This window comes from Aplysia californica, unplaced genomic scaffold (assembly GCF_000002075.1).
Source record: "Aplysia californica isolate F4 #8 unplaced genomic scaffold, AplCal3.0 scaffold00109, whole genome shotgun sequence".
Classification (NCBI taxonomy): Eukaryota; Metazoa; Mollusca; class Gastropoda; order Aplysiida; family Aplysiidae; genus Aplysia; species Aplysia californica.
In genome coordinates this window covers 1251385-1267560 of record NW_004797379.1, presented here as the reverse complement: position 1 = coordinate 1267560, position 16176 = coordinate 1251385, and the positions used below count along the sequence as shown (strand labels likewise).

The following is a 16176-nucleotide window of genomic DNA, read 5'->3' as shown; positions in this document are numbered from 1 at the left end:
TCCAACATACTATCAGCAGAGCTAACAGTAAGTCTTAACAGGGTTTTACAGGCTATCTAAACCCATCCTCCTCCCCCCACCCCCCAAATAAAAACAGAAGGAAAATCCAGACATGAACAAGATATCTGTGCCACAGCACTGCTGCCTTACCACAAAATGTTCGGAGAGAAAAACTGCACATATCACCCTCGCAGTCAATACTGCAGGACATAATTATGTCATGGAAAATGACTTAACATAAACTGCACAGTTAAAACAAACTATGGCGCTCAAAGGCAGATGGGGGGCTCTCGTGGCCTAGAGGTTAAAGTGTTGGCCTCTCACTCAAAAGGTCCCGGGTTCGAATCCGGGTAGCGACCGAAAAATTTTCTTCTCTAAATTTGTCTCCTTTCACCTCATTTCCTGCTCTCTAGCAATGTTCTGTCGTCTGCTTTCGTCTCCTCTTTCTGCCCCCAACCCCCTCACCTCCTTTGCCCCTTCCTTTGGGCTCCTGATTCTTTCTGCAGCCTTTCTACTGCTACTCCTTCCCTTCTTCTTACTGCTGTCTTTCAGCCACACCCCTGATCTTCTGGTAGGAAAGATCTACACCTAGCCTTCTCGGACAAGGGCGAAAAAAATCTCGGAGGGCCCGTGTGCAAGTTGTGCACGTTAAAGATCCCTTGGTGGTCTAAAATCGATAAGAGTAGGCTTCGGCCGCCACCCGGGCAAAATTCAAAATTTCCTACCAACTGAAAATATTAGGTGTGTCCCGCGCGCTCATATGACTTAATGCAGTTGCGAGCGCCGTAAAACACTTTACCAAAACGAACAAAAAACAAAAAGGCAGATGAAGACATTCAGTCTGTCGAGCACATTGTGAAAGCAGTGGGAAGTGGAAATATTTTACTTTAATGTACAGATTTCGTTATGTATGAGTTTTAAATATAAAGAATACAATGTTTAAAACAAATTCAGGACCAGAAAATCTGTTCACTATGTGTGAGTTTCAATTAGTGCATTTAAACGCAGGAAAAAAACTTCAACAAAACTGAGGACACCAAAGTGAAATTCTTTTAAGTTTTTAAAATCTGCTTATCTCTGAAGTGTCATCACAAAACAAAAATAAAAGAGGATAAAAAAGGTGAGGCGATAGAAAACAGAAACAAAATTAGGACCAAAACTGACAGGCTATTTGTACCATGCTACTCGAGTACCGGTACACAACATTCATTCACATCTCAAAAGTTTGTTCTTGCATTAACAGTACCCAGCACCCACACCTTGGCTTCCTTTGTGAATGTAAGGCATTCTTGTCCTATTTCAAAGCCAACTATATAGAGCATTTTTGTTGCAAATTTCAAATTACTGACAAGTAAAGAGATACATGCATGCGTGCATGCATGTGCGACCAAATTAGTAGTCCTTCAACTCACCAAATTTTGTTTTGTAGAAAAGAATAAGTCAAATGTATTCACTCTCACACATATTGAAAAAGTCAAATGTATTCATTCTCACACATACTGAATAAGTCAAATGTATTCACTCTCACACATATTGAACAAGTCAAATGTATTCACTCTCACACATATTGAACAAGTCAAATGTATTCACTCTCACACATATTGAATAAGTCAAATCTACTCACTCTCACACATATTGAAAAAGTCAAATGTATTCACTCTCACACGTATATATTGAAAAAGTCAAATGTATTCATTCTCACACATACTGAATAAGTCAAATGCATTCACTCTCACACATATTGAATAAGTCAAATCTACTCACTCTCACACATATTGAACAAGTCAAATGCATTCACTCTGACACATTATATTCCCATTCAAACTGTAAATCCAAAAGTAAGTCTCCCTACATTGTATGAAACTTCTTCATTTCCGTGTAGGGGCCTACTTCTTCAGGCAGTTTCATTCATGCGTCAATTTTCTCTCCTATTTTCACTGGAATTGGAATACTTAACAAAGGAACATAGGGAAGTGTTTTCTGTACAGCGACAATACTACAAGTACACAGAAGTCGATACCGTGTCAAGCAGTACAATTTGCACATGATTTTGTTAAGCACAGAGCCCTCTCTTGACAAAAACATCCAAAACCCCGGCCGGGTTCTGCTTTCGCTTATTTTAAGGTGAGGAAGGACAGTCTCCAGTAACTCCAGAGAAAATCTTCAAATGTTGCTGATGCCAAGCTTGTCTGCTTGCTCTATCACTTGTTGGAGATTGGCATCGAATAACTCAGCTCTGGCAGAAGATAGATGGAAGACAAGTGAGACTTTCTATGTTTTATATGTCACAGATCAAGGATACCAGTGAAATTTTAGACATCACGACCCAAGTGGTCAAAAATAAAGTTCAGCCCAAAAAGCACTATATTAAATGTGTAGGCCTACATAAATAAAGCAACCACTCAGGGCATGATGTACAATGGACATGCATTTTAAAATTTAACTCAGCTAACTTCGGTTACGAAGGTCAAAGTAATCCAAATCCAAGACTGAACTCTCTAATTCTCAAGACCCTAGAAAGTCAATCTTGATGCAAGAACCACATTTTTTAACCCCTTTGTTATCTTACACAAAAATGCATAACTTTTACCTTTGTGCCAAACCATGGACGTCACGGAAGTTGGCAAAATTTGCAATTCCTTGTTGCCTGTAAGACATTACATGCACGTCACGCTAATCATCTGGCACTAATTCTCTTGTACAGAAATTGAGCCACAAGTACTGCATGGATCCATTCGGGAATAAAAAATGCTCTCATTGGTACCATTTTTTGCTTGTATTAGTGTTAGTTTACGGTAAAGCTCGCAAGCCATCACTAAACACATGTCTTGTATATTCTTTATAGTAAGAGTTTTATAGCACTTGCAATACAATAAGGTCGTATGCTGGAGATTAGAGGTGTTATAAGAGAGTATCATTCACTAAAAAGAAGGAAAGATAAGGATGATAGATGTTTGATAAGAAAGAAGGAGCAGACCACACCACAGCTCCCCCCCCCCCCCAAACCACCCATGAAAACACAGGTTAAGTCTTTCAGATGACTGCAAAACATAAACACTAAAATGACTTCAAAAAGGCAGAAAAGCTCATTTTTAAAATTTAGATTTGCAAGTTTTCCCATTATGAGAAAGATGGGCATATAAGGAATGAAGAAAGTGACATGATCGAAGCCCCCGGATCCGAAATAAGTCTTATATGGGCTAGATCAAGGCCATGAGTCGATTAAAACTAAAACATGGGACTGCTGATCTGGCTAATAAGCTTAGATGAAAACTTGTGATGACAGTAAGAACGCATACCCCCTGGCAACATAGAGGTCAACCATCATAACACTTAATTGAACATCAATCACAAGCCCTCTTACCCCAAATCATACGAATTCTACGCATATATGTAGGCCTACCAGTGAGTAAGAAACATTACTTTTTAAAAAATAATTAGTTGAGGGCATCAACCAAACAAAACCCATTCCCTGTATTGTACTAAAGTTTATGCTACTTATACTGTACACACATAATATGTTGTAATTTTTAGCTAAATGTAGTCCTGCCTCTTGTCAAAATGTGCAACCCCAACCCCCTACACTCCACACGTAGAGCCATGAGTGCTGATAACCCCTTGCCACGAAAAACTTTGACAAGTCACAGAGGAGACCAAGCAGAAATGGCATTGAGACCTAATTTCGAGAGACGGCACAGGAAACTAATCCAAGACCTAGGGCAAAAGGTTATATAGCAACTGCATACCTGACAGGCATATCCAGTGAGTAGAAAGGGTTCTTAAGAGCATAGTCAGAGTAGACTTCGTACAACTTTTTTAGAATGGCATCAACATGAGCCTGCTTTGGGTCTGTGAGCAGAACAAATTTCACTCCTGAGGAAGAAGAAAAAAAAAGCATTGAAGTTGAAGTGGGATTATAATAATAAAAACAAGCGTTCTTTTGAAAACCTGAAAAATACATGTTACTTCTGAAAGCTTTCATGAACTGGAGTAAGTAAAAAAGATCCTTCTTATATTCAGAAAAAAAATCATATACAACTAAAATTCAAAAAGTATCTTAGCAACATGTGTGGCTTATTAAATTTGTTGTTTTTTTCAATAAAAGACCATGCTTGAGTCCAGAGTGATTGGTACGACATATTTATTCAGCTGACAAGGTTCCTACTCCAATGAACTTGTCCTTTGTAAACTAAATTCATATTACAGTGGAATCCTGTTATAACGAGAGGGAGGGGACCGAAGCAAACTGTCCGTTATAGTAGGATTCTCGCTATACGGGATCCAGTAATTAGCCTAATCTATGAGTTTGGTGTTCTGTTTTTCCTTTTGCTATCTCCCCTGATGATGATTTTGTTTCAACATGACCTCTAGGTCTTACTTGAACAAAAATCAAATCAGGTTTGTTTCTCTAGCGCTAGATCTAGCGTTGTGGACTGACAGCTCGGCGTCGGCGATCAGAAAGAAAGGGCTCTGGGCTAACTCGCCCGCTGTGTTTTCCCCCCACCCCACCCCACCCTGTGGGCCATTCTGTCTGCTTGCGCACGTCAAACATTCGCTCCATCCATCACATTGCTGTGACCTCTCCATCCCTGCATCGGAGAAGTGAGAGGCATGGTAGGCCTTGATAATCTAAACTGGCCTATCACGCGATGCGTTCTGCTTGTCTGCGCATGCCACACCCTCCCTACTCAGTTGCTGCGGCCTTCATTGTTGACTCACATGGGCTCTCCTATTCTTTGTTTCGCAAGATCAGCAACAAGTTTCTCAACTGGCGAGTTCTTGCATCATGTATAATTGGCCTATGCCATGTGCACAGCAGCAGTAATAATCCGCTATAACCGACTCGCAAGTGTGTCTGACAGCGCTATAGCAGTATTTTGTTTACAAAGGTAAAGAGGAGAAAAAAAAAAGGGTTTAAGAATAGTGCCTTTATAACAGACTTCTCGTTTTTTCCGGACTCGTTATAAGTGGACTCCACTGTACAAGAATATCATCAGGTAGGCTACTATGAAAGTAAAAACCAGTTTTCACAACCTTTGCAGTCAATAATAATAGTTCATCCATCATGAATTGATGATGAACTTTGACATCCAAGGAAGAAGAAAAGTTAAAGACCTTGCAGGCAGTTAACATGGTAAAGACAGTAAAGTGAAGAAAATCTTTGCAGAAATGCATCTAAAACCCAAATCAGATCTTAAAGCGCCATGCTTCCCAAAGTTTAATAAAAATAGAGCAGTCGCAACAGCTCTTGAAATGACAAAAGAATAGAGGGTGAGCAAGAGGTAAGTAGAGGAAAGAGAAAAGAAGATCATCAAACACCTGACAAGTACCGGTAGCCTATAAATTAGACAAGGGACAGTGTGAATGTTCGTGAGAAAAACAAAGGGGACAGACACAGTCATCAGCAATGTCGAATAGACAGGGCTATAGAGACTGATCAGTGAAGCACAGTACTGAGCAAGCACCGAGTTTTATTTCTGCCAGTGAATTCAACCCGCCTCTAGAGAAGAAAATGTACAATAGTTCATCCATGAAAAATATCTTGTGGTTAGAGATTTCCCAGAATGGTTTAGCTAGAGGGCATGCATGGGACTGGCCCTAACATTTTTTACCATTTTGAGTTACCAAGACCACGAGGTCAGAAACCAAATGTAGAATCTGCTCTATCAAAATCGTAAGATTATTCGGAGTCGTTATCAAGATAATCAAAAAACTGCATTCTAAAAAACTTGACATGTTGTGAAGTTGCACTGTCAGGGTCTACCGCTCTGAAGCCACAGACAGTTTACGCGAGGGTAAGGATTTGTTCAACCTGTCAGGGCCTACTGCTGTAATGCCACAGACACTTGGCTACCTTAGAATTACAAAGTTCTATCTGACATTTTTGGCTGTTTTGAATTATTACGATCATGAGGGCAGAAACCAAATGTTCTATCTGCTTTATCAAAATCGTAAGACTATTCGGAGTCATTATCAAGATAATATTCAAAGAATTGCATTTGGAAAAACTAGACATTTTGTGAAACTTTAAAAATTTTAACGTCAAAACTTTCAAAACTAGGTACTATGTAATTCTAGTGTATCAACTTAACACAAGGGTAAATTGGTAAGGACTAGTTTTTACCTGTCATGGTCTGGTGGCAATGCAGCTTGAAAGTGTCTGTCTCCAGTGTATGAATGCCCGATGAGTTCGGCTCAGGGGACAGTTGAGACCCGAAGGCAAACAGGCTGTGGCAGATACAGAAATGATTGAATTACATGCCATGTAATATTATTACTGCTTATTAATTCATAACGCGTGAAGGACTGAGAGTTGTATGTGTGCGTGTGTGAGTGAGTGTGTGTGTGTGTGTGTGTGTGTATATGTGTGTCTGTGTGTGTGTGTGTGTGTGTGTGCTTGTGCATGTGTGTAGTGTGTGCATACATGTGGGCACACATGTGTGTTTGAGTTGGTGAGTGTGTGTGTGTGTGTGTGTGTGTGTGTGTGTGTGTGTGTGTGTGTGTGTGTGTATGTGAGTGGGTATGTGTTTGTCTGTGATGTTAAATCTGCCGTCGTAAGGGAAAACGACGAATGGTCAAAATTGTTCTATTTTTTAAATTTTTATATATTTCATAGAGTATTTAATTCTACATCTGATGGTGTAAAAATTGTTGTCATATCCTAATCCGTTGTTGCGTAATTGAGAGTTCGTTGCTTTCCCTTACACTGGCGAGCTCCAAGCCAGAGCTCAGTGTAAGGGAGAACGACGAATGGTCCATCGGTCAAGGATCACTGCTCGTTCGGCGTTGTCCCCTGGTCTCTGCCGTTGGGCAAATTCGGCATGGGCGACAAATGACAGTTTGTCACTGTTGTGTCAGTACAAACATACTAGGTTTTTTGCAAACAAACACACCACCACCCCCTCCCCCGGAGTACCGTCGACCAGGTCTATAAGAATGTATCACTTAGTGTGTTTTTCTGTCTGTCTTCACGTATTATTAGGCCTATGCTGATGTGTGAATTGACAAGAGCAGGCGGGAGAAAGGGGAAAAAGGATGGGAACAGGGGGAAAGGGGTGGGGATGGAAGGCTCAAAAAAGTATTTAGGGAGAAATTAGCACTGCATATTAGTGTCCGCCTGATGTTCACAGACTAACGTCATGTTAGTTTACTGTCCAGTCATTTGACATCCCAAATCCCAACGATGGTTATATAGTGCCGCAATTTGTCAGGCACGTGTCACTGGTCGACATCATTATTTATAGAATTACTAAGCAATTAATGACACTGCGTTATGAGAGTAAATTTCTTTGTCCAACTTAAAAAGTGGACGTATTGTGGTGACACTTAGTCTTGCTTTACGATTTTTTATGACTTGATGGATGTTACGATCGAGTATAATAATGTCTTGAGGATTCAAACTGTCCTTGTCGATCTCTATTTTGTGGTATGTTTACCGATCCGATCAACTGAATCCTTTATTAAATACAAAGAGTCGCATTACCTCTCCCGAAAGCGTTTGTGATGCAGTCTAGTCAGATTGTTACATTTCTTAGGTGAAAGTTTGACTTTGGAATAATCTGATCCTATTATTGACATTGTAACATTGTTTTATCCCTTTCGTCGTGCAGGGAAAATTTTGCAGTTAGCGAAAATAAAAGTTAAACTCGCTTCTAATTCTGAAGAGAATACAATAAAGAGATATCAAGGAGACCAAACTTTGGTTCCGAATAAGAGAGTTTCAAATCAAGCTGTTGAAAATGTGTGCACATCTGATTTGTACACTGACTGTGTAGTATTTAACTAAGCGAGGAAGGAAAACGAAGGACGTTTACCGAGTTACAGTTGGGATATAACAAACACCTAACTTTATACGTATAATAGCTAGTTCGTATACGTCTTATTTTTATTTGTAGTAACCAGTACACAGTCATTACTGCCAATAATGCGTCAGAACTGACCATCGCCTACGTCCATTAAAGTTCACACGTGTAAAGGAGAACGACGAACCGTACCATTCGTCGTTTTCGCTTACATCGCAAGGCTCACCTGCGGGTGCGCAGTGTAAGGGAGAACGACAAATGTCGAATAACTTTGCTACTTTTTTAACCTAACCCATTCAAACTTTAGAAACTGCTTTATAATGAACACCTCAATCAGATATCTGGTGAATTACAGCTTAAAAGAGTGAAAAATAGAAGAGTTATAAAGTGAAAATAGTTTTTGCCTCTCCTGAAAAATTTGTCTCGCTACCTGCGCAGGACCATTCGTCGTTTTCCCTTACGACGGCAGAAATGGTCTCACATGCACAATACATTTTCTGTCTTTTGTTGCTATTTTTGTACTGAATGATAATTTAGCACTGTACAGCTTTTGGGGCTTTCAAGACCAGAGATTAGGTGCTATATAAAAAACCACATTAACACCATAATAAGTATTCTTTACTATAATTTAAGCTAATGAACACAGAGGTTACAAAATCTAGCAAAAGTATGTGAGACATATATATATGATAACGTACATTATTGGTTAAAAAAAAAAAGAGAAGCACACCAGCTAATAATAGCCACTTAGTGCTGGGTAAAAGGAGGACAGACAGACAGAAATGACAGAGGGAAAGTAAAGAAGTAGGACGGACCTACCAGTAGAACCCTCCTACCACCTACTAACAAAGTGTAAAAATACTGGGAAAATCAGTGTTGTTAACTGAATACACATTTACATAATATTGTTTCATGATTCAATGAAAAAGACACCAGTGCCAATGCTGAGGCAGAAGTGATTGGAAGACAGACACTTGATGCCTTCTGTGAGCTTGCAAAACATACCAACTAGTAATACTTAATGTACTAAAACAAACCAAAATCAAAACATAGTAAGTATTTTATAATGCATCTATACAGGCAAAATAAATTTTTTTAAAGGGTATAAACTTACGAATGGAGCATACTGGCTAACATAATCTTTTCATTTGTAGTTAGGTGAGGTTTTCCAAATTTGATGTTGATGGGATAATTCGCCTCTGTGGCCAAAGTTTCCATGATGTCCCTGCCATCCTCAAGGATTCTTCCTTTGGCTGCAACGCCATTGATACCAAGAATAGCATGGCCAACTGAAAAAAAAGTACAATTTTACATTTAAATTTAAGCTTTAATCAGCATTTCTTGATGATTTGACCCTTTAATTAACCCCTTGACTGCTAACCATAAGCCCACCAGGTGTGCTAAGGAAATTTCCACAGTGACTGTGTATGAATGACATGGTCTGATTTTTTAATGGCTATAGTTCGCTTACTATTTATAAGTATAAGTACTAGATATAGCAGAGCATATGATCAAATAAAAGAGAAATGAACATACAATCCATTGGTGCTAATCATTTTTAGGTATAAGAATTCTGTTAAAGAATTTGGTAAGTGAAAGTTAGATTTGTTAAAATTCCATCTCCGTAATCAAGATTCGTGTCCTCTTGGAGATTAAATCTATGACAATTTAAACTTTCTTTGGACGAATTGAAATCTGTGTCATCACTGTCTGCATCTCGATAAATTTCTTCAATAACCTGATCCGTAGACCTAGTCAACCTTTGCTAAGCTATCGTGGCGAGTGTAGACTGCATATAAAAACCTCAGAGAAGCAGACTAACTTCCCTATTTGCACACAATCCACTATACACCATCATGTCTTTTTGATTAAAGCTACCACATGCGAATCCCGGGACTTATAGCCTAAAAATAGACATAAATGCATCCGAAAGTGGACGGAGAAAACAGGGATATAACTTTTGTTATTCAAAACTGTGAGGAAGTGAAGATATATAATATGCACAAAACAAAACAAGGGTTTTTTTTTTTTCAGGCGTACCAGGTACACCCACAGCGCACACCAGAGTGAATTGTTAGGGCGTACCAGCTGGTACGCGCACAGGGCTGGCAAGGGGTTAACAGAATCGAGCTCACATAAAAGCACAAACAAAAATATATGAAAAAATGGCTCCATTTTGTGAACAAAGCCCCCTTAAACCCCCCCCAAAAAAACAACCCGATTTCCTTTAAAGTCAAAGTCACTCTAGAGAGGGAAAATACTAAAATAGTAGAGATCCTAGAAAATTTCTTCAACAGTTAATCATTTGAAAATGTTTGTCCAGTACATTTTGTAGTTCCTGCAAAGGAAACAAATATTTAAGCCATCATTCTCATTGACATTCCCACTCAACAGAAAGCTCTCTGCACTTTACACTAGAACTATTACCCCCAGCAGTGTTGCAATCACTTCTTCTACTCCACAGTGAGTGACTCCACAGCAGCAAGAACATTCTAATATGGAAGAGGCGAGCTCCGTATTTAAAAGATGACAGCTAGACTGCTAGGTTAGCCGCACATAATGACGGCAAGAAGGCTAGGCTAGCCGTACATAATTTAATAATGATGGATAGACCGACAGACAGCAAAAAATAAGCCTACTGAATTGTTGTTGTTGTAGTTGTTGTTATCGATCCAGCAACATCTGGGCTCTCACCCTTCTGTCCAATGCCATGTAGTGATAAGTGCAGGTTTGCTGCAGTTGCTATGATGTTCTGTAGAATGTGTTGTCAAAGTTAGGTCTCGGAGGGAGAAGTGTAGCTCTGATGTCATTTAGGGCTGTACAGTGGAAAAGGTGATGTTCCACTGTCTCATATATGCATAGTCACACAAAGGACACATTGGGGGAAGTTCTGGTTTTATTCTGTTCAAGTGAAAGTTGAGCTGTACATGTTATGTTCGTAGGCAGAAGATCGTGGTCTGTTTCCTTCTCTGTAGGTGGTTGATATTGTCATTTCCTTTCGTCGTAGTCATATGTTTGAAAACTGCTCTGCCTGTCTTTCCCAAGGCCCATCTGTTCATCCAATCTTGTTTGCTGTTGCTTTTAATTATTTATTTTGCAGTGTTGTATGAAGTTGGAATGTTGGGTTGTTCCTGTCTAGATCCCCTTTTGGTGAGTGTGTCTGCTCTGTCATTTCCAGGCAACTGAATGTTAAATATTCATAGTTTGCAATACTTCTTAAGTATGTATTTGAGACAAAACTAAAAGGTACCTTACTGACAGTGCATTATTTTAAACCAGAATTATTACTAATGAGACCTGTGTACTCAACAGGTTTCTGTCAATAGGGCTTTTTAACCTAAGTACGGCTAGACTGCTAGGCTAGCCGTACTGTACTTAAGTATGGCTAGGCTAGCCGTACTTAAAGGACGGCTAGACTGGCATGCTAGCCGTACTTAATAACGATGGCTGAATTGTAAATAGAATTTTAGTTTGCAATACCTAAAGTATTTGTTACGTATTTCAGACGAAACCAAAAGGTGACTTACTGAACATGCATGTATTTTAAGCCTGAATAATTACTAGATTAGATTAGATCTAGATCTACTAGGCTAAAATAAATTTTTAATGAGACCTATGTACTCAACAGGTTTCCGTCAATAGAGTCAGCTCTATTTGGACTCGAGTCTGATTAGATTTTTTATCTATTCGGAGTCCAAATATGGGTACTTAAGGACAGCTAGACTATCAGGCTAGCCGTATTTAATAATGATGGCAGAATTGGAAATGAAATTTTTAGTTTGCAATGTCTAAAGTATTTGTATTTCAGACCAAACCAAAAGGTGACTTACTGACTTGCATGTATTTTAAACCTGAATAATTACTAGATTTTCTAGATCTAGATCTAGATAGATCTAGGCAGATCTAGATATAATCTAGATCTAATGAGACCTGTGTACTCAACAGGTTTGAGTCAATAGGGCCAAACCTAGACCTCAGTATGGAGGAGAACTTTGCACGCACTTCCATCTGCATCGCAGATTTTGTTCTGTAGTTTGAAGGGAAAATTCATGCAATAAATTCCCTGAGTAGAAGAGAACAAGTCACAATATTTCGCCTGCGAACACAACACATACCACTAAACTCCTACCTTAATAGGATCCGCAAGGATACCCCACCCGACTGCCCGTTGTGCGACTGCCAGGATGAAACAGTACCCCACCACCTCTTTAACTGCCCTGCACTTTGTGACCTGCGTAGCACCTACCTACCTGCCTCCCCAGACATCGGAAACACTCTATACAGCGACAAAGCACAGCTGATTAAAACCTGTCAATTCTTTGCCATATCGACAGACCGAAGGGCTAGAACCCAAATGGCCGCTGGATCGGAAAAGTAAAGTAAAGTAAGGGAAAATTCAAAGGCTATTTTTTTAACGCAAAAGAGTTCCGTTGTCACTGGGAATAGTTTCTCTATAAATCCCCAGTGTCACTGGGAATAGTCACTTCGTTAAATAAAATAAAATACGGTTTTAGCTGTTGAGGGGTAGGGGGTAAGACACATGCGATTAAACGTAGAAGGACGCAAACTATTTTTAGGGAAGGCGCCCATCTCGTTTGACATCAGACCAGGATATCCCTCCCATCACGTGACTACATCTAAGTATAGCCAACCGTATGGCACCAAGAATGGAAGTGTCTGTGTATATTTAAGCTTAATCTATCTCTCGCTGTCGGAAGTTCTGACGGCCGAATAGACAGTGCGTCTGTGTTTGAAGTCATGCAATGATTTTATGAGAGGTTCGATCCCGGTCAGTTTTTTTTTGGCCTTCGCTTTTTTTATTTCTCTTCTCCTCCTCCCGACTGACCATGACAGTTTGTCCCATAAATTCTAATTTGTTGCTTTGTAGTGTTTATTTTTAAAATGTATATTAGATCCAGGGTCCCCACCAAATCCTGGAAATATTTTTCAAGACCCCCAAATCTTTTTCAAGACCCCATTTCGAGGGGAAAATCAGGCCGCTGAGCGTCAAGAATGATCCCCAAAAAAGCCCATCTATCAATGATAAAAAGTCAAAATGTCTATAAATGAATGCAAATGTACATTTTGTAGTATAGTCTTCAAACAATAGATGACTATAATACTGGGAGAACCCAGCTTCTCAATTTTAGAAGGGAGGGGCCTCATCCATTCTACAGGAACACGTACAGTTACATAACAATGAAAGCATGTGCTCCATTTATATCTAATATAATACATGTACAATGTATATATGTTTGTGAATACACATACACACACATGTAGGTACATTATATCCAGTCAACAACATGTCAGTGTGGCACTGGGATCTTGAGAGACTTTGGTATTTCAGTCCGTTCTTATTTATATTTTCCCCTCATCATATTACCCAACATAAACTATAGACCCTATATAAAAAAATGAATCCTGTGTTAAGCCCGAGAAAAGACCTAGAACTAGAATATCGACTGTCAATAACCAGTCAGGGTGTCATGATTCATATATAATAAACGTGAAGACGAAAACCATTGCTGCAACTCAAAGAAGAGTAATATATTAGTAATAACTAGAATGGCTCAAGTACACCTATTCAGTGTGAGAGGTGCAAGAACTGGGGGAGGGGGGGGGGCAAGAGGCAGTGACACTGAAAATCTGCCAATCATGAACAGAAAGCTAAAATATAGATCATATCAATTACAATCCCCCCATCCAATGATATGAAACGCGAACACTTTAGTTCAATAACAAGGCATGACGGATCCCGATTCCACACAAGGCCTGCACCAACGCGCGCTTTGCAGAGAGCTCTAAAGTAGTTATCAAAATGCTAAAAAATTGCTTCCAAGTTCAGTTTTTGTCCTCTAGCGTTACCTTTAGCCCCCCCCCCCCCCCCCCCAATCCCCTTCCACGAGTGTATCTTATAAAGGAGTCCTATACTTCACAGCGCTCAGACCGTCGGTACTCACAGGTTCATTGACCGGTCACGAGGGCGAACCTGTCAAGACGCTTGTACAAGTTTTTTTTCGTTTTTTTTTCAACAAGCGACAGCAGAGGGCAGATTTCTAATATTGATTTATTTTCAAGGCGACATAGCGTTCATAATTCATAACCTGCATGTTACAAATGTTGCGTTATCTATCAGACTATTACCTGAAAATTTCTGGGCGGTAACGAAAGCGAAAGTAAATCTTGATTCTTCCCGATCGAGCCTCAGTGTATATATACACTTCCGCCACAGCGGTTCAATTACGTTTCCTCTTCAGGATTCATCAACCATACAGTCTAGATATTATATTACACATTACACAGGCCCTATCCTTTCCCGACTTACCGACCCATCACAAAATTCCCGATCTTTTCCGACTTCCCGACCCATCTCAAAATTCCCGACTTTTTCCCGATTTCCCGACTTGGTGGGGACCCTGTAGATCTAGTGATGAAGAATGCAGATGGGGGGGGGGGGGGGGGGGGTTTAGATCTAGATATCTAGATCTAGATATTTAGATTTTATGATCTAGATCTAGATCTAGATTTCAGATCTAATCCTAACAGCGTCTTTACGGCACTTTTCGTGCGGTTTTTGCGTTTATCAAAGTGATCTTCCATCATGTCCAAGTACCAGATCTAGGAAAATCCGAAATGTTACAGAGAAAACAAGTCATTCCATGCAGTACCTCCACGGAGTCTGTGGGTGTCCCAGGAAGTGATGACATCACATTACTAAAATTAGCAGCTAATCAGAAAGATGCGTCTTCTACATTTAACAGCATGTGGGTAAGACTGTTCGACGCTTTTTCGGTAGATCCCACCCGGCATTGTTATTCGCGGGTTTTGGCCCCAAGAGTAGGGGGGTTTCAGGGGGGCTTTTGCCCCCCGACCTAATAAAAATAAGGTGGGGGGTTTCAGGTGGGCATGCATTTTCTTCATCATGATCAGTCCTGCCAAAGACGGCCACCTGTCTTCTTTAGTATACCGTATACTAACGGCAGTACATTATAGTATTTATACTTACTTATACGGCCACTTTTTCTCCTTGACAATGGGTGGCCGTCTTACACAGGTTTGACTGTATATATATATATATATATGATCTAGATTCTAGATCTAGATTTTGAATCTAGATCAAGATCTAGATTTCTAGATCTAGATCTAGTCTAGGATCTCAAAATTACGAACAACTTTACCTTTTATTCCATCTCGTTCACCGAATGAAACTACGACTTTCTCGTCAAACACTTTCAGTACCAATTCAAGAGGATAACTAAAAGTTTTCTCTACAGCCGGGCGATTGACACTTGGTGAGTCATAGTCATAAATCAAGCTCCCGGCTTTGTTAATAATATAAACACTGAAAATTGTCATTTTATGATCAAGGGGTACCGAATCTATGAGTATGAGGTGGGACAGAGGAAAAAGCAGCAGATAGTTCGTTTGTTGTGGCCCTGTGACTGTGTTACGAGTTACGCCCCTTGCTAACATTATAGTTTTTTAACTTCTTTGTTCGAGAGCTTCTTGATCGTCGTATTCACAATCACTCTAGATTTTCGACTAATTGTAAATTTAATACAATGTAGCCTTTCTATCACCAATTAGATGCCTTTGAAAGATTCTAGGCGAGTGGTGGGAGGGTGACCCTGGCAGGTACTGGTCTTTATTTCTGTTCTTTCTGTCTGCCTGTCAGTCTTATTTTACTCCTGAAATAAAATTTGAATGTTTTGCCGATGTAGGCCCCTATCAAACAAAACTTTTGGCTATGATTCTTGGAACAATATGGAAAGACAGCGTTATGATTCAGAGGTAATCGTAGCCTATAAAAATTACCAAGGATTCCCACGGCATTTGTAAAGCGTATGAATCTAAATCAAATGTCGAGGAGACTGTCTGTTAAGGAAGGAAGATGGGGGAGCGCTAAAAGCACTTAACTTATGGAGGGAAAAGTGGATAACAAAAAGGGAAAGAAAAGCACCGCCGACCTCTTATTAGATAATATTATAATGCCTGTATAGGCCTACATGGGATCGTAAGATAACTTTCATCATCATCCGGTGCCTGTGCCTTGCTGACTGGCATGGGCGATCATGGACTTCCACGTCACTCTGTCTTGCGTTGCAGCAATTGTGTCTGTTGTTTTTGCTGCTCCTCGTTGTCATCTTGTCCAGTATCTTTTCCCTCAGTCTGCCTCTACCTCTTTTTCCATCAAACTTGCCTGTTGTAACAATATTTTTTAATGCTTCTTTCCGCATTGTGTGTCCGAAGAAGGTTGCCTGTCGTGTTCTTATATTCGTCATAAGCTGTCTTCTGCAATTTGCTTCAACCAAGACTTCTTCGTTTGTTTTTCTAGCTGTCCATGGGATACGCAGCATGTGTCTAATGAACC

General features: G+C 39.9%; 1 protein-coding gene across 1 annotated transcript; it reads right to left on the bottom strand.

Moving 5' to 3' along the window:
* Positions 1–868: 868 nt before the first annotated feature.
* On the bottom strand, positions 869–15265 carry LOC101860400 (trafficking protein particle complex subunit 4). Its single transcript, XM_005095627.3, has 5 exons — positions 14984–15265; positions 8917–9091; positions 6125–6228; positions 3747–3873; positions 869–2236 (listed from the first exon to the last, which is right to left on the bottom strand). The coding sequence occupies exons 1-5, from the start codon at positions 15159–15161 to the stop codon at positions 2164–2166; spliced, it is 657 nt and encodes a 218-aa protein (XP_005095684.1). The 5' UTR covers positions 15162–15265; the 3' UTR covers positions 869–2163.
* Positions 15266–16176: the final 911 nt, after the last annotated feature.

Bases quoted from the DNA above. Each gene is read 5' to 3' on its own strand.
- LOC101860400 (XM_005095627.3), bottom strand. From the start codon at position 15,161: ATGACAATTTTCAGTGTTTATATTATTAACAAAGCCGGGAGCTTGATT. The intron at 6,229-8,916 runs GTAAGTTTATAC...TATCTGCCACAG, and splicing joins TTAGCCAGTATGCTCCATTC to CCTGTTTGCCTTCGGGTCTC. The intron at 3,874-6,124 runs GTAAAAACTAGT...CTTCTTCCTCAG, and splicing joins TTGCCACCAGACCATGACAG to GAGTGAAATTTGTTCTGCTC.